Here is a 26,439-nt window from a genome sequence, read left to right as displayed (position 1 = left end):
TGCAAAATGGTATGATTGTTTAAAAAAAAACCAAAACACAAAACCAAAACGGGATATTACAAAAATAACTTTTTTTTAAAGTAAGGAAAACCAGGACGAAGTCTATTCTTAGAGGTACATTGTGTCATGATGAAAAAACTGATAGCAAATTTTTTCCTGAGATGTACCAAGGAAATGGGTGGGGGTTTGGAATCGTTAAGCACTCAAAACTTGTAGAAGTGTAAGATATAACCACAAGGAAAGTTGGTAATCCATTTTTGTGTACAGTTTTTATGTCTATTTAAGGAGATTGTGGGAAGTGGAGGCAGAGCCATATGAAAGGTAACACTTTTCTCACACTGGGAGCTATTTGTCCTGCAGGGTGTAGCAGGTTGAGGAGCAAGCAGCAGCTTGCCATGTATTAATAGTGGTGGAAAAACTGCTCAGGGACCAAGGGAGGCTGGACAGAGCTTGTTGTATCTCAGACATTCATCAAGTTGAGTAAAATCAGAACTGGCAGCAAAAGCTTGCCTACAAGAACACCATTTTTGTGGCAGAATTATGTACAAACCTTTTTACGTCTCACTCACAGTGTGATAAGTTTTCTGTATTTAAACAGATCAAATGTCTAGTTTTCATTTAAATAAACTTTTTTTTTGGGGGGAGGGATGGGCTTTGAAAACAGTCCAGTCTTTTGGGGAGAGGTGGTAACTGGAGATCTGGGCAAACATCATGAGTTCTCCTCTCGATAACCTGGCATGCAATTGGACCACCTTCCTTCCCGATGAAGAATACCTGGTGGCATTGGAATCATCATTTCTCATCAACCATACAAGTACCTGCAATCAGAAATATGGCCTATTGCTGCTGGAAGTGAAATTGAGCTACCAATACAGAACTTTCATTAAGTACCTTATTTATAAACTGCTTGCTTTTCACGAGAGATGTGTTGGAGTCTGGGGACGATGTATTTCAACATATGGTTTGCAGATCTCTAGAGAGGGACACAAAAGGCAACTGCAAAAAACCCAAGTCTGTGCAGTAGTGTCTGTTTACTAGTTGGAGGACTGTTCCCATGCTAGAAAATATAGGGATTTTTTTAATCAGAGTAAAGAATAGTGCCCTAGAAGATTTACTCTTGTAGCCAGTGTTCAGGAATTGGCAATAGGTATAAATATTAGAAGGTAGAACTGGAAGGCATATAACAGAAGTATATGCTATTATCTAAACTTATTGGAGAATTTGCCACATAAGTGTCATCATGAATATAAACCATGAAAACATGTTGTGATTATCATGAAATATTTCAGATATACAGTTCCATTTGCCAGAATAATTTTCTGTAAGCGGTTTTTGATGTGGCTTGTTAAGCTTTGTTTATTTGCTGTAGAAGTTGACATTTAGCAAATAGTTGAAATATTAAATCCCTGAACAAAGAGTGTGTTGTCTGGTCACAAATTACTTGGTAGTATTTATATGCATGACCCAAAACAACTGCTGACAAGATGCAAAGCTTTTCTTCAGTAGTCTAGTAAGACATTTTGATGCTAAAAATAGTACAGCTTTGGCTCAAAAGACTTAATTTTTGCATTGTTATGTACTGCAGTTTCCTTTTTACCTTAAGTATCTGCATTTGAAGACCCACTTCTTATCAGAAGCAGTTTTAGCAACAATACTGATTGTAGTGTCTCAAGAGTGTATTGTCCTATATTGCTATTTTTGCAAAAATGAGTATGGTTGTTAGCAGAACACAATCTTCATTTTTAAAAAATAACTGAAATTAAAATAGTATAGTCGAATGTTTGCCTTTGAATTAAACAACACAGGAAGGAGTTTAACATTTCTAAAGGCTGTTACTTAATGGGAAGCTTCTGCACTGCTGTCTAAGTGTTGAAATGAAGGGAGATTCTTACCAAATATCCGAAACACCTGCAGCTTGCAGCGAACTACCTGAGATGTTCATAGGCCAGCCGTGGTGATTCATCCCACCCTGATGCCAAAGTTCTGCTCCTAAATTCAAATGCATGTTTGAAGTTTTCAGCCTGGCAATGAGAATTGATGTTATTGGAAGCTGTAGGCATAGCAGTAAACCTTAGGTATTTAACTCTTTATCCGCACAAAGTTGATGCCACCATGACTCGGAAGAACCTTAGAATTGCCATCTTGCTGCTGAGAAAGAAAAACCTCACTGAGAGGTGAGAAGAAAGGCTTCTTTCTGCTGATCCCACTTATTTCACTGCTTTCATGTGTGTACAGTTTTTATGTCTATTTTTATGTAGCATCTGTAAAGTGAATATAGAAGAGAGTTCTGGGATCCTTGATAATCTCCAAATCCTGCTATCTTTAAAGACTTTGGAGGAGGAGATGATCTGTTGTCAGCTGTAGTTCTGTTTTAGCATAAAAGTATAACTAAGTTCTGGGGAATACAAAAAGGCATTGTGAAAGAATCGTGACCACACACACACACACACACTAAGCTGGACAAATGGTTATTTGTGGATAACCAATAGTTGAATCTGACCTTGAATTTTGTCACTCTATACAGAAAGCCCAGGTGAAGGGGGCCAGAAACTCCTCTCTTTGCAAGAGAAAAGCAAGAGGTTCATTTTGTAGATGTACTATGTTTTCATGCCTGTGAAGTTGGTGTAGCAGTTTGTGTTGAAATGTGTTCTATATTTTAAAAATATTTAGTGTTGCAGATTTTACATGAATTTTAAAAGAAGGAAAAATATGAAGAATGTTGCTGAAAAAAAGAATATACTGTAGTGGAAACTGGTGGGCAAGCCTGTTTTCAACTAGACAAAGAGGACACACTATCCTGGCTAATCTCCTTTTTTCAGGTTTCTCTAAGTTTACTTACAGCTGCCTTTACAAAAATAGACCTGGTGGTATCTTAAATGGGGATTATGGACTTCTGGATTTGGATTAAATGTTACTGAAGCAGCAAGCTGGAAAAAGCCAGCTACGTGGAACCACAGCCTGGTAGGTCTGAGCAAGACCCAGGAGGTTCAAAGTTCATTAGAGTGGAGGACTAGTTAGCTAGAAAGAAGTAGTGTCCATTCTTCATTCCCAAGCCTGCTGGCAAAAATGAATAAACATTATGACAAGTGAACCATTAAACACTGAGGTTGGGAAAGGCTGAACATAGAGTTTTACCCACTGCAATTTGGGCTTTCCTGCAGTTATTTTTCATCACTAGATCTTTCTCCCCTTCAACCTTCTCCTTTAGTTAAAGGGCACCTGTGTATTTAAGGATTCTGAGTGACTGCAAGGGGCAGTTATATTTGTAAAGTAATATTAAATTCCTACAAATTTTCTGTTTCCAGTTTATAGAGGAAAGCTCAATCTGAGCCATTATTTGACCCTGAGATGAGCTCAGTTGGTTGGAGTATGGTGCTAATAACACCAGGGTTGTGGGTTTGATCCCCCTATGGGCCATTCACTGAAGAGTTGGGCTTGATGACCCTTGTGGTTCCCTTCCCTTCCTCAGAATATTCTGTGATTCTGACTCTGTGATTCTGTGATTTATTGATATTAAATTCCAAAATATCACTGAATGAGACATTTTGTGAGAAAAATGACAGCAGGCAGGAGGATTACATGTGAAGGGAGAACTTGGGATCGGATGTACAAGCGTGCTGTAAATAAATATGTTAGTTAAAATGAGTGTTAAGGAAATAAATGACATATGGTTGAGAAATGTGGTAGCTACAGTAAACCTTCCATTCATTGACATGAAAGATGATGAGACATGATAACCTCATTCTGTGCCACATACTGAGCAGAAAATATACGGCTAAAATATAAAGAAATGGTAAATAAATAGCTGTTTTTATAAGTTACAGGGAAGGAATCACCTTATTATCTAATAGGACCCTGTACCAGAAGTTTCTGTTGGAAAGGACTGTGAATAGCAGTTTTCTAAAAGGTTCTTGAATGATACATACAGAATTTGATCTAGCCTTCTGCTTTCCTTCCTTGATAGCTTTCCCTCATGCTGTGCTCTTTCCAGCCCACTGCCTCCCCTTCCAAAACAAGTTATGATTTTTTCCTGTGTTAAGATTTATATGTATTAGGAAGAGAGAAATTATTTTACTGCTGTAGGAAACAAGCAGCTCCAGTCTGCATCTTTAAAAAACAACTGGTAGTATAGGGGATCAGAATGGGATGTTCTATTATCAGAATATTTTATGAAATGAAACATTGAGACGATTTTGCTAGAATGTGGTGGGTTTTTTTAAAGTAACACAACTAATGTTATCTTCTGGTAATGTCCTCTTTTGATACTTCGCAACAAGCTGGTTCAGTTCATTTGTTTGTATGTGAAAAGCAGAGTTCAGGGCACCATTGTGTTTCTAGCCAGTCAGTTCAAGATTAAAAAAAAGCTTTGGATTTTTCCTTCATAAAATTCAGAATGAAGACCAATTTTAAAGCTTTCCAGAAACACAACATGGCTCTGTTCATTCTTTACACAGCACTGCTAGATAGCCATCAGTATGTGACTTCAGGCAGAAGCAGCTTATTCTTCTAGTGCTTTGACTAGAGTTGTACTTAGTTGCTCACATACTGGAAATTTATGACAAAATCCCTACCTCATGTTTGGGGTTGGGGTTTTTTTGTTTGGTTTTTTTTGTTTTTTTGTTTTTTTGTTTTTTTTTTTTTTTTTTTTTTTTTTTGTTGTTGTTTGTTGGTGATTTTTTTTTAACCGACTCAGCCTTATGATAGTTCTTTGCTTGATTGCCGCTATTCTCAGGTAACGCACCACTGATCTAAGTTAGACAGACAAAACATATTCGTGTTTGAGGAGACACTGTCCTTTTTAATCTTGGACTGTTTTATGAAACAGGGTTTTTTAGTTGCTTTGGCTGCTTCAGTGTCTCAGTTACAATTGCAAAGTTGCAATTTCTCAATTTTATTCTGTTAGTGGGTTTTCTTCTTGTTTTCAGATCTATTTGCATTGAGAGGATTACATTAGTGAAAACTGTATTTTAGTCTGAACTGCAATGGCAATATTTAAAAAAGACTTTTAAGGAAAGGGCTGAAATTAAAACCCATGGTGCCTACTTCCTAGAAACAGTAGGTACCTCTGTATGACATTTCCACAGGTACCATTGCAGAGAAAACTGAACTCTAGACAAATCCTATACAAGATGCTTTGCACATCCCAAAGTTTTTGAAAGGAGACTCCTAATTAAACCTGCTTTAGACTTAGATTTTCCTGTGATATCTAACACAGTTTACTGATATCCTTTGGTTTTTATCTATCTGAGCTTGGACAAACAATTAAAGCCTGAGGTCAACATTTACAGTTTTCACATACCTGATCCTGTGGAACATAGCAAAATGTTTATGTGCTTTTTGACAAATTCAGATCTACCTTCGGGCCAATACAGCTATAGAAAAAGCCAAAAATGTCCAAGAAGGTTAGTTCTGTACTGCGATTCACCCATAATGACTATATAGGTGTTCCTTAGGGCTCTTGCAAAATTACTGTCACGGAGAAGCAAAGAGGAGAATTTGGGCCAGTATTTTTCCTGTCTCTTCAGAGAGAGGAAGAGGAAGAAGGGGGAGGAGGGAAGAAGTATTCTAGAGAGAGTTGTTCCTTGAATCTGGAGATATTATGTTTAAACATTTTGTATTCAAGGAAGGAAGAGAAGAGACATACATATCAGCACATTTATACAGCTGATTCCTGAAGACACTTTGTTTTAATGTAGTGGTATGATCAGTTCAATGGTCTGTGATTTTTCATTTCATTCATCACTTATACTGTGGAAGTTTCTGAAATGCTTCATTTAATTGTACTGAAGACATCAGTCATGATGTTGTAGTTAAAGTTGTAGGAGGCTTTCATTTTTAAACACCATTATAACTTTCAAAATAATTCCTTTTAAGCTGATGTTTAGTGTCAATCCAAGTGACTCATGTAATGAAGCTGGAGAAAATCACCTTAGCCATTTCTACTTTAGAGGAGTCTGGTGAGGGTTTACTGTTTTAAAAAGAACAGACGGTTTTTCATAGCTCTGAAATTGAGCCTCCACACATTTTGGTTGCAGGTATCTGTTATCTGGCCTCAAGAAAAACACAGAAAAATGGTTATGTAACTAAAGCGGCAATCTTGGCTTGTGATGACCCTGTGATCAGGGTCTATAGGCTTATTTTGTGGTTCTGGGCAGGCCACTTAAACTGCACCTAAAGTGACAGCCTGATATGCTCAGGGCAAATCCTGATATTTATGTTCCCTGATCACCCAGAGCAGAGGTCTCTGTAGCTCCATGTGTGTTTAGGCTCTCTCCTGCAAAAAGCAAGGGGCTCAGGAGGCCTGGGTCACGTGCCAGTGTGTAGCCAGGGAACAGCCAGAGCGCTTAGCTGGGTGCAGGGACTTGGCAGTTCTTTGTTTTGAACTGGACAACGCAGTACTGTTTTGGCAACCTCCTCCTCCTCCTGAGAACCATCTAAAGGCCTGACTCCATCCTGAGGAAGCCTCCAGGCTGCCTCAGCTGCATCCACATAGGCACCCTCCCTTGTGCAATGTGCATCAGTGGGTACTTCCGTACCCTTCCTCCTAGGGCTTGCTCTGGATTCAACGTTTTTTTACATGTACGTCCTGGGATCCACCGTGCTGACAATACAAAGGGGTCATCTGGGGTGTGTGTGTATGTGTATGGCTGCACAGACATGGAAGGAGAAGATGATACATTGGTCAAAATATAGACACAGAATCCTGTGGGCTACCAACCTACCTCATTGCTTACCTAAGGGATGTTTGTGCTGGTGTCTGACACAGTACAGAACTGAGAGAAATCACATTGCAATTTTCATTACAGCTTACTTGAATGCTTGCACGGAAGAGGGTGGTTCCAAGACTGAGGCATGTCTGGTGGTTGTCTCCTGGCACATCTCCTCTGGCCTGGCTGCAGCCAGCAGACTGGCCTGGAATCACGACTGCTCATCTTGGGACAACATCAGTCAGGACATGGGAAAGTGGGAGATCTGAGCTTTGTTAGTAAGTTGTGAGCATGAGAACTAAAACCCCTTCTGAAGACATTAAGGGGGAGAAAAAGTATGTTAGATGTGCTGCAGACTGACAAAAATCTGAAATCTTCATTGTCTTTTACAATACCCCTGGGTGTGAGGAACAAGAGGGTTAAGATGGGGGGAACACAAAAGGAAAATGAGGATTTTCCAGTTCCTATCTGCAAAACATATTCTTTTCCATTTCTCTGTTTTCTTTTGCTCAGGAACTACCTTTGTTTAACAGAGTAGGGATTTCATCTGAGCTGGTGTTTCAAGAAATCACGTCTTTGCTTAAAGTTATTCTCCCCCACAGCAGAGAGTAAGTCCCATGTAACACATTAAGCAATATTTCAAGCCAGGCCACATCCTTCCTCAGTAGCATTTGAACTATGTGCACTCACGCTCAAGGTTTCTGCTGCTCCTCAAGCTCACTGACAACACCACCTCCCTCCAGTCATGCCAAATCCTTCACTCAGATTCATTTTCCTTTTTCAGATTTAACCAGTTGTCCTCTAAAATACAAAAGGCCATGTGAGATAAAACTTCTTTTCCTAGCTTTCTTCCAACCTGAACTTTTTTCCTGCATGCTCAGTCTCTAGTGAACATTGCAGTACAACTAGACTGAAATAAATGAGAATGTGATTTCTCTTTAATTCTTTTTCTAGAGCAAAGCATTTCCTATCTTAGTCTCCAGATAGTATCAGAAGGTTGAGGTAGCTTCTCTGGCCCCTCAAAAAGGCATCTTGTAATAACTTAGTAAAATTAAATACTGCATCATACACATAAAGGTGAAAAAATAGTCACATAAGACAGTCATCGGTCTACAAGTAATTAGATATTTAGTTAGATATAACAGTTGACATGATGCAAATGCACTGCATTTGTTCCTATGAGTCTAAAATATTTTGGAATAATAAGAAGGGACTCAATGTGGAATAAGCCGAAATGTAAATTTTAATCAAAATAGTGTTTTCTGATATAAGTCACCTTACTGAATATAGCAACAAACTGCCATCTTTGAAAATGTTTTGCTTTTCCTTTTTCTCCTTGATTGATAAAATTACTTAACAAGTACTGTAAATCAGACCACAGGGTTTGAATCTCTAACAGTGTACAGGCCATCTCACAGGCCAACTGCACTTGTGAAGTAGTTTGTGTGTATACTATGATGAATTCCGTTAAGAATTTTTCAGTGAACTGAGATATTTCTTAAAAATCCTGAGAAGTTTTTCCCTAGGGAATATTCCTAAAATGCTCCTGATATGTATTGCAAATTATAGTTTACCCTATATTTTGATTATTATTTTCTATTTTGAAAGGAACAAAAAATTTAGGAAGAGCATTTTGACTCTCTTACTTCTTCAACAAAAAACCAGATCTACATTAATTAAAGGGAGTTTGCAAATCTGGGAAGGGGAGAGGTGGTGGTGGTGAAAGAGCAGAAATGGGTGGCGTGTCCCCAACAGAGTTATACATTTTCTTTTAGAAAAGCATGAAATTATTTTTTAATTTTCCCTCAACCTTCACAATGTTGAACAGTGTAAAGAAAAATAGATTCTTCTTATGTGTGACTTGCCCAGATTTACAGAGCTTTTGCAGTGTTACAGATTATCTATCAAGAAGTGGGGTGAGAAGCACTTTTGAGCTCTGTATATAATTAATCCTGTTGCACTCAGTAAGCAAACCACACTTGTATACAGAAAACTAGGGATGATGAAACACACAAAGTTGGAGTTCAGACATTTTGGAAAAACTTAAAAATAGGAAGTCTTCCATTGCATGTGCAACTTAATTCTAAATAATTCGTGCTCAAAACCTTTTAGTTTTCAAATGCATCCAGTTTCTAGGAGGCTGGTGAAGGATTGAATGGGCTAAAATGCACTTCCCTTCTTATGTCTCATACCTTTATGTCTTTGGAGAAAATAGACAAAAGGAAAATATACATATACTGTTTTCTTCAAAGGGATTTAATAAGAGCATTCAGTCTATAACATAGAATATTTATATGGGTAATTGCAAAATATTGGGTAGGAAATACATATTATTTAATATTTGGGCAGTGTTGCAAAGTAAACATCAACAACTGCATGTTGGGAACTTTTCTTCACAGGGTACAATTTGCAGAGGAAAAGAAAAGGCTACCAAACTGGTTTGTCAAGGATCTGAGAACAAGGCTGTGACAGGTGATAAATACTTTGACATATCAGTCATGCAGGGGGAAAACGAAAGGCAAAGGGTGAGGGCAGGTGAAAGAAATTTGCCAAAGTCTGAAAGGAAAGAACAATATGGTTTCAGAAATGGGATGTAAGACAGTAGAAGCTGAGTGGAAAGATGTTACACATCTCTTTCTGGCAATACGGTTGTTAGGTATTTCTTAGAATGAGAGCAGAAAACATCTCCCAGTCTATGGGATGGATATCTTAGATTGGTAGGCAAAAATGAAGAATGGAAAATACAGAGCTAACAGATAAATAGAAATAAGACGGCAAGAAAGTGAAATAAGAATGAGTGAAATAAAAGAATAAAAAATGAGCTAAAATAAATAAGAAAAATATGAAGCTGTAAAATTATACAATATGAGAGGAAGAAAGTCCATGAAAGTTCAGAGAAACTAAAATAACTGTAGGAGAGGAGAATCTTGTACTATGCAAATTACATTCCTTTAGAATGAATAGATATTTAATTTTGATTGACTTAATCATCAACGACTGCCAGGAAAGCCTACACTTCTTCAGTTCCATCACAATGATTTTTGACAAAAAGAAAAATCAAGTCAGAACATTTACTATGTAGAATAAATTAAATATGTACCCACTATAGCAATGGTAATAAATGTCATCCTATTATAAAAAGAATTTAAGAAAATACAATTAATTTAAAATCAGAAGGGGAATAATGGAAAGTGTTAACCTTACTGAAAACAAAACAAGTATTTCATTCTCATTCTTCCAAATATCAAAATTAAAGTATCACTGTTTCAACAATAAGAATACTTTTGAAACTATATGAAATGTGAAGCATAAGCATCTAAAAGAATAGATACCAAAACATAAATTTAAGATCTTTCACATCAGTGCATTCACCATCAACTGAGAAAGATGAAGAAGAGCTTTCCAGTACTTCTAGAAATGCAGTTAAGATGTGGAAGCTGGCCACTGTGCGAAGATTTTTTATAAACTGTGAACTAGTTCACAACATAGAAAAGATGCAACATTTAACTAGATTGAGAACAGAATTAGTCAGTCTTTTTCTCTCCACTGAGTAATGGTTTTATTTTGTTAGTTTTGCCATCTCTAACGTTAATATTTTATGTTTAGGTGTTAAAGTGACCCAATTCATATTCTAAAAGGTTTCATATATGCAATGAAATCAGTAACTTTGTTCACTTCTGGTAAGGAAGTGCCTCTGAAATATCCTCCTCTTCCAAGACAATGAACTGGCAGTCATCATGATGTGATTGTGAGGCCAGTCTGTATTGCAGAAAGGCAGGGATCAATACTGTTGTATAATAATTAGTGAGGTAATTGTCACATTATAGCACCATAGCTGTGCACTGTAATGCTCATGTCTCAGGACTTAGGTCTTTTCATGTTTCTATCCATTTGCTTCCATCTCAATTACTTAAATATGTGATGGGAATAGCATCTCCCTGATCAGTTTTTTTTTTTTTGTATGTCTTATTCTATTTAAAAACAAGTCCAAGGGACAGAGCTTCTTTTGCATTGTGTAAACACATCATCTTTGAAGAGAAGAGAACAATTTCTGTTGGGTGTTTTGACATAGCCATAACAGAAAGAATAGATTGTTTCAACCTGTTAAATTTACATTTGACTTACTGTTTAATGTATTGAAGTACAAGGAAAAAAATTATCTAGATCAATGACTATACTAGGAAGAATATTTCTAAATGCTGGATAGCTTTCAAGAATGGCATTTTGCTCTTACTCTCATGAAGTATCTCACAATCACAATGTAATTAATGTTGAACTGAATCAGACAGAAAAAAATTATGAAAGATTATGAGAGAATCATGATCTGAAGAAAAATAAGTAGATCAGCATTGTTCTTCAGAATAAATTATTATTGCAGGTAAATCAGCAGACAGGATTCTATTGCTGTGGGTTGGCAGAGAAAACAATACATGGAGACACGTATTGAAGATGGAAAGCTTCTGAACTAGAGAAAGAGGATAAAAGCACAGGAGTAAGCATTGTTGTGTCTCTGGAATAAAAGTTTTATGACTCTTAAAATACAAAAGTAGGAAGAACTGAAAGAACCCCAGGTTAAGCACAACTCCAAATCAAATGATAAGTGATAAGAGAACAATATGTTGCGATTCCTTGTAGAAATAGCTATAATACACATCTGTGTCATTTCCAGTACAATGTTTCTAGTTCTATTCCGTAGTAATCCAATTTGCTTCATAAAAGTTAAATCAGACAGTGAAAGACACTAATCTGATTCTGGAATCTGTTAGATCAAGTCAGTGAATTCCGAGAAAGAAACGTGGACTAATTAGAATGGAATTCTATCTGCCTATACCATACGTGGAGAGCAGAGACAACAGAATTACGTGTGTGATACAAAAGTCACATAAGTGATGTCAATGTCATGGTGCTTTCAATTTATTACTGAATTGGGCAGGAAGCTTCAGAACTATTTTCATGCTTCTAGCTGTTAGATTTTCTATTGCTCTGTGACTGCTCACAGTGAGAGACTAGTCCTTTTACTTTTTTTCTTTATCTTTTAGCCATATAATGGAAGGTAAGAAAGAAAGATTTTGGACATATGATCACAAATTGGACCATCTATTACTATTTTCTTTCTATTGTTGAAGTTAATGTAGCTGTAAAGTCTCAGTTTGCTTTCTGGATATTTCAAAAGGTGTGAGGACTAGACTCATCTCAAAGTTTCCAATGTAGTAATGAAAAATTCACCATTTTTACAACTTTCTGTTATGGCTACGTCAAAACACCTAACAGAAATTGTTCTCTTTTCACAGATGATGTGTTTACACAATGCAAGAGATGCTCTGTCCCTCAGACTTGCTTTTAAGTAAAATAAAGTATACAAACTGATCTGGGAAATGACATCATGCTTGATATATTAAGTGGGGGAAAGAAGGAGAAAAGGAGGGAATTTGGAGTGATGATTTGTCTTCCCAAAGAACTGCTGCCTGTGATGGGGCCCTGCTCTCCTGGACATGGCTGAACACATGTCTGCCCGTGGGAAGCAGTGAATTAATTCCTCGTGTTGCTTTGCTTCTGCATGCAGCTTTTGCTTTCCCTATTAAACTGTCTTTATCTTAATCCATGAGTTTTCCAGCTTTCACCCTTCCAATTCTCTACGTGATCTCACTGGTGGGGGAGTGAGTGAGGGGCTGCGTGGGGCTTGGCTGCTGGCTGGAGTTAAACCATGACAACCACAAAGAAAAGGAAATTAATTTTTCTACTGCTGAAAAAACAATCAGGTTCACACCACACACATACAGACAAAAAATTCATGCCTGGTTTACTTGAAATGCTGCAATGCCTGGTACTCCTGATTTTTACTTCCTGGAGGAAAAATTGATATCTTCTACATCTAGAGAATTACTAATCAATTCAGCCACAAATTGAGGTTATTAATATGCAGGTGTTGAGAGAGATCTTCCTGAAAGTTATTCTAGTAGATGATAAGTAGATGGCTATGTGAATTCACTCCACTGTTGGACAGATAAAGCAAACTACTTTTCACAATTTCCTAGATTAGAGAATGAAATAAATATATTCACAAGAAAAGAAACTGTACTGCAACCTTCATGTTTATAGTTACCTCTAGTGAGTCATGGTGGCAGTCCAGCTTCCAGTCTGATAATCACTGTGCAAGCTGTAAGGTACCAAGGTGCCACAGCCATCACAACGAGCAAATAACTAAGACAAATGAAGACGGGAAGAGGCAATACAAAGAATCACAGGGAGATAAATTATATAGCAATCTATTATCTGTATGTGTTACATCTTAATGCATACTGTAGCATTTAATATATAGAGCACACTGTAGTAAGAACTGCCTGTGCAATCTACAGTTCAAGTGACAATGGAGACTTTTTTTAGCCCTGTAGAATAAAATCTATTCTGTGTGGCCATTGTAATGCGTCAGTATCAGAAAAGCCAGAAAGAAAAAAACCCACAAACTGAATGATCTCAGGAGCAGTCCAATATAGTTATAATGGTTTTACATTAAATTGTCTGTAACAATTGCCTGTCATTATATGGTAACAATTCAGAGATATTGGGAAAGAATACTGGATTAGAGGGAGCCAGAATTTTATAAAGCAAAAGGAAAGAACTTGTTAATTTACCTTTTCCATTGTTGGTGTTCATTGTGTGAATGTGGCAAATGGCAATTTTATACAATAGCTGACAATAGTACCCCAACAAAGGAGGGAGTTCTTTACCCTCCCCCTCTCATGTTTGAACAGAGCTCCAGAAAGGATGGTGCAGGGGACTTTTGCCTCTCTGGAGTTGAATGACACTGCAGCAAAGGAACCAGTTTCCAATCCTCCTACAGGGAAGAAGAGACACTGAAGAAGTAATAAGAAACAAACCCAGAATGGGGATGTGCTCATGCATTTACACACATTTAAAAAGAAGTTTACTCTGTCCTTCACCATGTGCCATTTTTTTGGTCTATGCTGTCTGGTATTTGAGCAAGGGGCTGTTTTCCAGATTTCGGTGATGTAGCAGAAAAAAGGTTCTCATCATCTTTTTTTGTTGTATCTGTTAGACACTAGTCTAATAGCCAGATTCTTCCTTCTCACTGTTCTCACTCACCCAGCACCCTTGGAATAGCAGCAGGACGTGACTGCTGTATGTCTTGTGCCTCTTGTAGGGTTGCCCAACTGGTACAGCATCCTGCACCTCAGTGTTCTGCATACAGCATAAGGTAGTGCTGAATGAGAAATGCCATGACCAGTTTATAAGAAATATAAAGGCTGTTTCGTCTGTAGTACTGTGCTTTTGGGGAGTTACCTAGACACAGATCTCACTGTGCTGGGTGTAATATGCCCTGTCTGGCAGAACCATGTAGTCATGAAATTCAGAAAATAGCATTGCCCTTCTCATACAAATGAGAACTGAGGCACAGTTTCTTCACCAAGATCAAAATGAACATCTGTGGCGTGTAAGGGAAACAAATCTCAGAATAACAAGTCTGAGACATTTCTTTCATGTGGGGGATAGCTGAGATATATGAAATGGGCTTTTTAGGGACTTTGACTTCATTCTTTGCCAGCAACAAGACCTCAAGGTGTTACATATTCTCGAATATGTTAAGTTCAGCTGATTTGCCTTCAGGGTTTTTTTTTCAGGGTAGTAATTACAGATTAAGCATTACAAAGCATATTTTTACACTTATTTTGACACAATGTTTTTGAAGTTCATGAATCTATAAGTCCTGAACACTCTCCAGTATAGACAACACTAGTGATTTACATTATTTTGGAGTTGCAAATAATTTTTCAAGGGTAATGGATTTCATATAGAGAGATTAAAAGCTAACATTCCTTCATTTGTGCCTGGTGACTTCTTCTCCCCTATCATACTACATTTAGCAAAAAAAATAAGGCAGAAAGGATGCTGGTATATTTTTATGTTAATTAATATATTTTAATTTCAAATAGCATTTCTGAAGCTCAGGTAGACTCCAAAAAAATTGGTGCCAGGGCAAAACTAATGAATTTTAATTCTTTTCAGTATACTTATGCTTTCATGAATTCTTTTTGTTATATTCTGGTGTATGAGAATGCATCAGTAGGCACTCAGAGCATGCAGCCCACAGATCTGATTTTTACAGAAATCCAGCTTAACTTTTTTAGCTACATAATAAAGTGCACCTCAGAAGTGTGTTATTTTTAGTGACCAATTGGGTAATAGCTAGAAAAAAGCATACTTCAGACCAACTTTTAAAAGATTTTTTGAAAACAACAGATTGTAAACAGCAAGTAGTCTTTCTGCACAAAGGATGCATTTGCTGTTTTGTAGCTAAACTGTGTTATTCTTGGACAAATTTTAAGGGTGTACCACTCATCCCAGAAAGGCTGCACCTAATAAGTCACCCTTGCTGCTGTTAAATTGTTTAAAGCACTGTGATCTATCCCTTAGGTAGTTAAACTGCACTAACTCTGCTCTTCCATATCTTGGAGCACCTCGAAAAACTCTCGGCTCCTTGGGAGTGCAAATGGTTTTGGCCATGCTGCTGTAAAACAGAGAAGTCCATGATCTCTGCAGTTTGCCCACAGCTGCTGGAGCTGAGCAGTGACTATATTGTGATGCTGATGGTGAGGGGCACAAGAAGAAGCCTTGTTTAACATCATGGTCCATGGATTGCACTCCGTTAATCCCAGACAATTTTAATAAGAGTTCTTAGCTCCAGGCACAGATTCACTGGCAAAATACTGGCCTGCTGTAATTTACTTGTGCATCCTGTTGAGAGTAGGGCACATTAAACTGGTCTGTCCTTTGTGCAACACTCATCATAACAGCAATATAAAATCAATGACATTGTTGAGAAGAATTGTTGTTACTCATCAGAATGATGCTTCTTTTTACTTCCATAACTGTAGCATACCTGGGTGCTTGTGCAAAGCAAGAGCACCGGCCATAATTTACTGCATTGCAGTAAAATCAACAATGCAGCATTCCCCAGAGCCAGACAAATCTCATATTTGATTTGCTAAGTGAATAGAGAGAGAAAACATGCTCCCCAAAAATATTTTTAATCCCATTATTATATTTCTTGTTTGTAACCCTCCAGAACCCTCACTGTCTGAGTAAACACTGGTAACTCTTGGAACCAAAACATTATTCTGAAACCTGATTTGAAACCATTTCTTTTACAAGTAACAAAGTGAATCACACTGATTTTCTCGAAATTCTTCCTTTTGGAAGAAGTAAAAAAGAACAATTTGAGAAGTTAATGGTAACTCACTGGTAAGTTTCAACTGAGCAGAAACAAATTTGAAACTAAAAATGTTAGATGTAAAAAAAAAGCATCTGATTTCATCCAAGAGAGGAAACTCTCTGTAGTTTAGAGTAAATTCAAACTTAGGATATTATTATCCAGCTATATAGAGCCATAATCATATTTTTTTAATTAGAAAATTATTCATAGTTTAAGATACTGCAGAATAGGAAATATAGATATTTACAACAGACTAATTTTTTTTCCTATGAAAAAATTGACACATTAAAAATATTTTTCTTGTCTGTAAAATTGTGTTTTCTTCCCCAGGTCTTCTTGAACTGTGATAGATTTTCATTTTGTTTGGTAGAAGTTTGGACACTGAATAAATATAGTTTCTTTCTAATTAAATGATGATAAAAAGAATTTTGTAATATTGAAATAATCTACTCTTGGTGTAAGTTTGCAGTTGGTTGTTCCTGTCTGAAACATGAAGGTAAGAAAGACAACTCATTGTCTCGGCTTAGTGGCAGGAATCTTCCTAACTGTTGAATATGTAAGAAGAATGGAGATGAATGTTTGCTTGTTATAACTTAACCATTCCCTCAATACAAAAAGTGGTAGGCTTTGTGGACTGAGCATTCATCTATATTCCAAGATTTCATAAGTTAGCAAATTTAAATTTAGGTTTCAGAATTGCCTTAAAAGCCAAAAAAAAAAGAGTTATCTGCATGAAGATTGTACAAATTGGTTAAAATCACAGCCCATTAGGGCCAACAGGAGATTTCTTTCTGAAATAAAAGACCTTTTATATAAATATCAACACTATAAATTTTAACATGAAAGACAAATGAATTTACAAGTTGGAAATACATGCAAAGAGAGGATTGAAAAATATAAAATAGAAAACTTAGCGAAAGATTTTGGCTTAGAGCAGACTACATTAATTTTAACAGTTAAACCCTGCACAATATAGTAACTCTACATTATTGTTCTAGGTACCTGGGAATAACAAGACCTCTTACGTACCCTGTAAGGCAGAATGGGAAGTGTATGGCCAAAATGATCCTGTGTGTATGGCTTTTATCTGCCTCTATCACTATACCCCCGCTCTTCGGTTGGGCCCAAAATGTAAATGACGAAAAGGTTTGTCTGATCAGTCAAGACTTCGGCTACACCATTTACTCCACAGCAGTTGCATTTTATATCCCCATGTCAGTGATGCTTTTCATGTACTATCAGATTTACAAAGCTGCCAAGAGGAGTGCTGCTAAACACAAGTTTACTGGTTTTCCCCGTCTGGAAGAAACGGAAGGGATTTCTATGAATGGAGTTGTAAAACTGCACAAGGAATCTGAAGAATGCGCTAATTTTTCACGACTCCTAAAGCACGACAAGAAAAACATTTCCATCTTTAAAAGAGAACAGAAAGCTGCCACTACCCTTGGGATTATTGTTGGGGCTTTCACTGTCTGCTGGCTGCCCTTTTTCCTCCTCTCAACTGCAAGGCCCTTCATCTGCGGGACGTCATGCAGCTGTATCCCACTCTGGGTTGAGAGAACATTTCTATGGTTGGGCTATGCAAACTCTCTCATTAACCCTTTTATATATGCCTTCTTCAATCGAGACTTGAGGACAACTTACCGCAACCTCCTGCAGTGCAGATATAGGAATATCAACCGGAAACTGTCAGCTGCAGGGATGCATGAGGCTCTGAAGCTTGCAGAAAAGCCAGAATTTGTTCTGTAAGGTCACTCATCCTTTACTATGATAATTTGTTGGTTTATCACATTAGCTTTTTCCCCACAGATTTGAAAGAAGAGTTATAGGAAGAACCAGGCTTCTTGAGGACTGTTAATGCAGTCATCAAGAAACTGGAAGGTAGCAGCGTAGAGCCCACCCGTGAGCCTGGAAAAACAAGATCACCATCTGAAGAATTTGGGTGTAAGAGGAATATGAGAAAGGAGGAGAGTAAAATATGGTGCAGGATGTATGAGCTGCTAGTGAGGAAAGAGCAAAGTTGGTCTAACCCACCTGTTTGGCCCAAACAACTGAAGGTCTGAATGTTGGATGCATCTTGTATCCTAGAGATTCTTTGCTATAATAAAAACCAGAGAATGGTGAAAAGTTTACTGTAATTCATTACTTTCCACTTTGTTATTATAAAAATAAACCATTTAAGAAGAAGCTGGATCAAGGAACTTCTATCACTTAGAAATATTCCTTATTATAAAAACCCATATGTTCATTAAACATTCATTTACTAGATTGCCTGGAAATGAACTACTTTGTGAAATTTAATATTGCCTTTGCACAGCAACTCTGGCACTGAAAGAATACATTATACTTCCAATGTGAGTATAAGAGTTTGAGCAAAGTCACAAGGACCAACTTCTACTGCTGCATACAGTCATACAGCACAGTTAGTTCAGTGCTGCTATGCTAACTACACCAGGTAAAGATATTGTCCTATGTTTCTAACATAAGAAATATATCTGATTACATTTTATTCCAGTATCTGTCTGGTCTTTGTCCATCTCTTCAGTCTTTAATTCTCTTGGCTTTCTTAGCTGAGCCCTTCTCTAATCTAGATGGAGACTCTGTCTGTGCTCAAGTAATTTCTGTTGATGTATGGTAAGTCCTTGTTCCACTTCAGTAGCTAATTTACTGTCTATTTGAAAACTCTTCTACTTGGGATTTCCTTCTCTTCTGAAGTCAGTAAGAGAAAAATAAACTTAAGACCTTATGACTTCAGAGGCATCTGGACTTCATCCTTACAAATTGATTTTAATCATCACTTCTTCTTAAAGTAATTTAAAGCCTTGCCCTTTGTAAGAATCAAGATAGTTTACTGTTTCTAGCTTTTCCTACCACCACTGCAGCTTGTCCAAGTATGTGACCCTATTTCTCCTGACTTTGGTAACAAAGTTCTTCCCTCAGTGGAGCAGGGCCAAATATTATAACAGTGTTTTTATTAAAAAATTAGTTACGAAGGTGTTGATTATAATAATATATTTTTAATAATGTATTAATATAATATGCACTGATTGCATCAGGTATTACTGTAAGAACCTAAAATAATATAAAACAACTCATAAGATCACAATGCTTTCTCTGGACCGAGTTTGCGCTGCACACCATGTTCCAGATGAAGCAATAGGGTATATTAGTGAACAGAGACTGCTTCAGAGCTTGATCTACTTTTTCAGATATCAGGACATCAGTGAGGAGACATGTTCATTCTCAAATTGCCTCAGCATCAGGTGACACTTTAAGCTAACTTCTGTCCCAGTTGTCTCCAGTATGAAGCCAAAATGACTTAAACGAGTTCAGTGATGTTAATTTGAGATGAGTAGCGAGAATTTTCTGCCAGATCCCTTGTTCATAGGATTCAGACATAATTGCAGACACTTGAGCTTTTAAGTAGCAGATACGTTAAATCTTGGATTAGATATGCTGAGCTATGTGAACTGAAACATGCTTAAGTCTTTTTAGACGCATTTATACGCCAGGATACATACAGTAGGAAGAACATTTTGGTCTCATTTTTAGAGAAGAGTCCTAGTTTTGTAATAGTAAGAGGCAATATCCCAGCTTCAAAACAGTTTTCTAAAGAAGTTTCAAATTGATTTTGAACAGTCCTGTTTCTTTTAAATATTCCAGTATTATGTACAGAAGAAGAAGATATTTAGGCCCAGAACATACACAAGCTCTGGAGTACAGAGTAGAGTTCATATTAATTCAAGCATATTTTCCATATTAAACATGAAATTACTGTTGTTTCTTTGTTACCTATCAGAGTAGCAATTTTTTGGTTTCCAGCATAAGTGAGGCATTTTCAAGGCCTTCTGTAAATTCTTTTTTCTGTGTAAGGATATCCAAGAGAATATATACAAATAAATGTATCTGTGAAGACTCCAACTGGAACTATAAAACCTCTGAAGGTGATTTTAGAATTCTGGGCAGAAGTTTCAGCATTTTTATTCAGCAGGAAAGTCTGAGAAGTTGTGTTCCCTCCAAATAAGATTTTTCTTTTTTTTAATTAAATGTGCATCTTATGAGTCAGAAATTGATATTTGCCCAGCTGTCACTAAAGGCAATTCCTTTCCTCAGGGAACACATCCTGCAGGACTCCAGTTTTCCTCTGTTTCAGGTAATGAGAGCCCAGGAAAGAATAAGAGTTGTTACGGGCTGTGTACCAATCCTTGAAGTTTTTGGAGATAAACATCCACCTTTCATGTCTGGATATGTTTGGAAAGAAAAGAAAAACAAAACAAAATGAAACTAAAACAAACCACCACCAAGTTTATTCATATACCCAAACCAAAACATAGACAAATGGAAGCTGTTGTTAGATGGACCTGTATTTGAGGGGAAAAGTAGAGAATCAAGAAGATTAGAACAATGTCCCTTTGCCAAAGCACACAGATAAAAAGAAAAGAAACAGAGGAGAAAGTTTTCAGACAGAATTCTAATGGAAAGAGGCCTGGATAAGGAAGAAAAGACAAGGAAATAATTGCTTGGGTTGATGAACAGGACATTTTACTTTTTAAAAAGATAAATAAATAGAACTGCATTACAATAAATGCAGCAGTAGCATTTATTTAACTTAGATAACTCATTGCACATCTGACAAGGGGGTAACGTATGAATGGGTGAGAGAGAAGTCTACATCAACATGTGTGCAGCCTGGTACATGCTTTTACCAAACCCAAGAAGAGATTGCACTCTTGATCAGTGTGTTTTTACATGTGTTTCGAGAAGAAAGCAAAAGGGGTGAATTAGATAGATGGTTTTGTGAAAAAACATCTATAAAATATTCCAAGAACCATCCAGAGCACAGGGAGCCAGCATAACACTGACTAAATGAGAGAGAAAGAGAAAGTGAGATATTGGAAGCAAGACGTGGAAGCAGTTCTGAGTTTCAGACTTGTGATAGTTACTTTTGGGAAAATGTGCAAAAATATAGAGGCAACAAAGGTACATATCCAAAAAATTGAGAATAAAGACAAAAACCTCTCTAAAATATGCTTGTACAATGCCAGTGAAGAGACTGTTGCTACCTCACTGCCTAAAGGACAGCTGGGCTCTGTAGGTCACCACTGCTCTGGATTTAACAAAAATCTATTTTAAAAAAAAAATTAATAGCAGCATGAAGAGAATTTTGACCTTAGGTAAGATCTGTTGATGGGAAATCTAAGCCAATTTTTCTTATTTAAGAAGCAGTTCATGTTGTCTAAATCCATAAATTGTAGTCAGAGAAGAATGTGAACGCTGGTGACAGCTCACTCTGCAACCGCACTCCTGGGAGGTTTGGAGGATTTCAGCTATCTCATCCTTAAACCACAGTCTGAAATGTGAGAAGTCCCACATTAACTACAGAGTATACCATCTTACAATATTTGACAATCTCAGGTTTTCTATGAAGGTAGATGTCACTTTGTGTAAGCTGAAGTGTTTGACAGGAAAGGTTGGAGTTGTTCCTTAGATGCACAGGGCAGTACAGTCTGGAATACAAGACAGCATGGAAAAAGTTATCCTAGAGAACAGGATTGCCCTTTTACTATAGTGCAGAACTGGCCTTATCTCCAGATGAATTTTTTTCATCTGGGGAAACTCAAGGCAGCTTTTTTTATTAGCTACAGGACCCACATTCAGTGTTTCTGATTAGAAACCTCAGTCATATTGCTGCACGTCCTAGACCATCTTCCTACCAGCTGGTAGTTCTGAAATTGGTTTCTAGCCACTATGAGATTTCTGGATGGTGGAGGTGGCAGGAAAATGGGACCAATGGCCAAGGTGATCCTGGGAAATGCAGTGGTTACCATAGCCTGGGCTAGGAACTGAGGAAATCAGGAAGTAGCTGTGCAGCTTCTGGCAGCATCTAGACCTCCTCTTCATCCAGCATAAGTGGCTACTCAGTCACAGCCTTCAGCTGCAGCATGAGATCTTCAATTGCTGCCAGAATTATCTAGATATCAACATGCCAGTTAGACCTTGTTTACTTTATACAACTCTTTGGTCACCTCTAAAGTGTGTATAAAAGTGCTTGAGAGTAGCCACTGAGTGAGGCAGTTCCCTAAAAGGAATTTTAGTCACAACTATGTAAGAGATCCTTCCTTAAGTCCACTTTTCAGTACCACAAGCACATTTGACCCAAGATAAACATCACCTGTGGCCAAAATGAAAGCAAAATAGCAAAGCTTGAAAGGCACAGAAACCACTCCCCTCCCCCTCTTACACAGCTCATTATGTGGTATTAGCAATACCCTATTTATAATTTATCTGTAAAAGTAACACTAACTCTCAAGGAATTCCAGATGAGATGGTCCTGGATGAGCCTCCTTTACTTGAAACAGTCTTTTCACAGCATGTCTGACACCAGTAATAAAGCACCAAATGTACAGATTGTACTTTACCAGGAAGTCCCCCTGTTTCCTTCTCTCTCATCCTGCTCATATGCACCACGTTTATGTCAATTTTCCTCAATGAACAGGGCTTCAGATCAATAGACTTAGACTGAATAAATCTCCTCAGTATATCACTCTTGGACCAGAGTTTGAGGTAACGATTTAGTGTGGCCAGTTTGCAGCCTTTCCTGCTCACCTTGGACCCTCCTACCTCTGGTTTCAGTTAATTACCCAGAGTCAAATCAGTAACTGTTGCTTAGATGTTCTGAAGTGCCACATAGGACCGTATTTCTTGATTGCCGTTCCTGCTGACAACTACCTTTGTAAATATACAATGTGCTATTGTAAACCCCACTCCCATTTCATGGTAGCACTTAACCTGCAGTAAAACTGGGCAGAAACAACACATAGCATTTCCCACGGTGTTTTCCCTCCTTGTTCAAATAAAACTCAAAGATTTGTGGCAGTATCAATACATTGTGAAAACTGTACCCCTCCTGCTCACTTAATACTGCTTTTTTGAGGGAGACTCTTGCCACTTACCAGCCCATAGGTTTAATACTGTAACACAGTAAATTCCTCTGTTTAGTAGGAGTCTTACTGGGTAATAATAGAAATAACAGTCTTAAAACGTGAATTGATTATAATATCTTATTATTATACATCTATTGCTTCACATTTCAGTTCCATGAAAAGAAAAACAACGTCCTTCATGCTCTGTTCAGAGATTTACTAGCTAGAACCACCTGCAGAAAGATGTGTCAAACAGTGGGAAATAAATCTACAATGAGACATAGAGGAGAGAATTATTTATCAAATTAATACTATAAGTAATGCAGACAATATCCATTCACTCTCTCACCCCTGATTTATAGCAGTAAAATGGTTTTCCAGGCAACCACTGCTCCAGGCAGCGCACCATCATTAGGAGAACATTATTGAGTTAAGTGTTTTGATTGCTGACCAAGATGCTGCAGTTACACAACTAGAAGGTGTTGGAAGCAATGCTGTTTGTTCTCTTGCTTTCCCCTTAACTTTTCATATTATTTTTCTTATCTTTCAGGAAAAACTATTCAAATTACACTATTCTCAGAAAATGTGCAAGATCAATGTGTCATCAAATCCTCTTCACAGTTTGCTTAAGAATCAGTTCTTGTCTTTTAAACAGTGTTGCTCAGGAAGACACAGGGAGAGAGAAGGGAGAAAATTTAGAATAGTCTTAATGTGCAAAATTGTTAATATCCTGGAACAGAAGACACTCTTTATTTCAAAGAGTGAGGAGGTAACAATTGTGAGAACTAGATTTTTACTTCTTTTAAGAGAAGGACTCAAGTAAGTAAATTTAAAAGTAGCCTAAGAAACGCTGCAATCTTTACAATGTGCAAAAAACCAAACTTATATCCCTCTTCATGGTTTCAAATCTCAAAATAATTATTGCTGCTAAAGAGCGGCTTCAGCATGAGTTTGAAGTGAATTACTACTGCTTTCTATACCCACTTTCTAAACATTTTGTGGGCCTGTCCTTCCCCACACTCACTATCCAGCTGCTCTGCTGTATTGCCAAATCCCTTCTCATAAAGTCATATTTCCAAAAGGGCAGAATGGCTTTTATTTGCTGAAAACTGAAAAGATTCTTATGATTCCTAGGTTCATTTTTCACTGCTGTAAGCAAAAGAAAACCCATTGAGATAATGTATTTTCTTAAGATAATAATATATGTTTGCTGTTGGAGAGAATATTTTGATGATTTATAACTTTGTGACTTTATTGATTGAAATTTTTTCTGTCATTTGTTCAGAAATGACAGTCAATTTAGTTCAGAAAAAAAGCATACGAATGTATCAAAGTTTCCAGAAGAGACCATGCAGTCTTATAAAGCAACATACCAGACTGAATAAATATTTTGCTTTTAGTTTTCTATCTACTCAGTCAAAACCAACAATATTTCATTAATTCAGTAGTTGTGTGGTCTTTTTAGTTCCAGAAAATTCTGTTTACAGTATACTTATTTTCTTCTGCAAGAGAAGAGAAAGCAAGCCACTGTAATACACTTAGTTCAGCCCTTCCGGAGAATCTGTGTTTTAAAGCATGGAAAAACACAGAAGAATGCATCTGGATAAGCTCACTGTTGTCTCAGAAAACTTTGCATCTTTGGCCAAACTAACCAGGATTTCAGCAGCTCTGTGTTAAAACAGCAGAGATTCCTCAGTCAAATCTATCATCCCGAAGAGGGTTGCAAGGAAAAGACAAAATTAGGCAAATTAAATGAACATCTACTTCCCAGCAATAGTTGCAATAGCAAAACAGCTCCACCCAGTAAGTAAAACCGATGATGATATTCTTGTAATCTGCAGACTGAAACAGCATAATGACAAAATATTACAGGTGCTTCGCAGAAATACAAAAATTAATACCTTAATGGTATGTTTTCGAACTGAGTTAGAGCTACTTGCCAACAATTTTAGGGACTTTTCCTTTCATACTCAATTAATAGATACTTTCTCTAATGAACGCTGGAGCAAGTTGCTGTGGTTTTGCAGTCTATTAAACACAGCATGTGTTTGCTGTAAGGAGAATGTACACCTTCTGTGTACTGATATATTATAGAGAACCTACTCAAGGTATCTGTTGCCTCTCCAAGTAAAGGGCATTAAAGAAGCCCAAATATTTATCTTGATACTGAAGAAATAACAGGAATAAATAAAAGTAACATGGGCAACAAACACATACAGAGAACTTGAAATGTTTGGGATATTTCACTGCAAACATTCAAAGAGCCTCTCTCTTCCTTCCAGAATATTTATTTTTTTTCTTGGCTTGTATACAGTAAGTATTCTTGACAAATCCATAAATTTTATTTCTGTCCTCAAAAAAAGAAGTAAATGCAGCAAGTGAAAATCATGCTAAGGACCTTTTACTTGTCATTACAAGAAAAAAAATCCAATGTTCAGTTAGATGCATAAAGTTAATGCTACAAAATAACATTTTTTTTTTTAAGATTAGTATTTTCTTTCCAAAATAATCTCCTGTGAGCCCAGAAAACAGCCTAAAAACCATCAGCACTAAAATGGTCTGGAATGATTTATAAAAGTAAACTTTTAGCCATAATAATGAAATAAAACATTGGGGTTTTTCCATGTATTTTCTTAAAAGTTGCTCATCCAATTAATGTGATATCTAACAGACAATAACGTTTCTTAGGGCAAATTATATAAAGTCCAAAATTTTTTTCTGACTTAAAAAAAATTCCACAACTAGCTAAAACATAACATTTGAAGATATCTTTACTTTATACCTAATTTTGAACTTGAATGTAATTACCTGCCATCCTTTAATTTGGATCAATTTTTGCAAAGATGTGTTTTCATGTAATAAAATATTTGAAATAAGTGAGAATGCAGGTTTGTCTGTAAAAATGGCTGCTCCTGATACATTCAAGATATGAATAATTCCATGATTGATTTCAACAGGGAGGCTATAAAAAGACAAAACAGTACCTTGCTGCATGCTACATCCAAGCAAAATTGGACATGGGATGCCCTGAAAAGCTGTCTTGCAACTCAAATGTTACAACATTTCAGCCTGGTTGCTGTAGAAGATTGTTTCTTCCCTTTAACAAACTCGGGAAGAGAGACAGGAATTTGTATTTTCCACGCAAAGCTTTTGCAGTCATTATTTGTCTGCAGACAATTTTATGAAATTGAGGAAGAAGTCTTCATTATTGCTCTGGCTCCTTCCTGCCTCTCTCACACGCGCGAGGTCCCCGTGAGCAGTGGCTCGTGTAGCGCTGCCACCGCAGGCTGCAAGGCTGGGCCAAATGCAGGGATCTCAGTAAAACCACCCACATTTTCTAAAATATTTTTGGGCTTTTCACACTGCATTGCGTAAAATGGACTGGGAACTTCCTCAGTTCTCACAAGAACCCGAAACATAATGAGTGTGAAGGACTGAAGGCCCCCAGAATGCTCCATTTTCCCCTAGCTTCTCTATAGACATGATCTAATTGCCTCTTAAGAGATGTTTCAGTGGTATATGGATCAGAAATTCTAGTTGCTCCAGGATATTTCTCATCTAATTCATCCACTTTTTT

General features: G+C 37.2%; 1 protein-coding gene and 1 long non-coding RNA gene across 4 annotated transcripts in view; both read left to right on the top strand.

Moving 5' to 3' along the window:
* Positions 1-26,439, top strand: part of HTR7 (5-hydroxytryptamine receptor 7) — a 39,044-nt gene that overhangs the window by 8,628 nt on the left and 3,977 nt on the right. Inside the window, exon 2 of one of the 3 annotated variants that reach the window (XM_027717905.2) lies at positions 16,938-17,684. In XM_027717905.2, the coding sequence (XP_027573706.2) occupies positions 16,938-17,684 (747 nt within the window). Of the gene's footprint in view, positions 1-16,937; positions 18,124-26,439 lie in introns of those variants that run through there. The other 2 variants (XM_027717920.2, XM_027717913.2) reach the window with 2 other exon arrangements.
* On the top strand, positions 7,211-11,343 carry LOC120323064. The gene is made up of 3 exons (XR_005563157.1): positions 7,211-7,315; positions 9,107-9,179; positions 11,086-11,343. It is a non-coding gene; the product is annotated as an uncharacterized LOC120323064 (long non-coding RNA).

This window comes from Pipra filicauda, unplaced genomic scaffold (assembly GCF_003945595.2).
Source record: "Pipra filicauda isolate LSUMZ 115617 unplaced genomic scaffold, ASM394559v2 scaffold190_size1978887_pilon, whole genome shotgun sequence".
Classification (NCBI taxonomy): domain Eukaryota; kingdom Metazoa; phylum Chordata; class Aves; order Passeriformes; family Pipridae; genus Pipra; species Pipra filicauda.
This window is presented reverse-complemented; position numbering and strand designations above follow the sequence as displayed.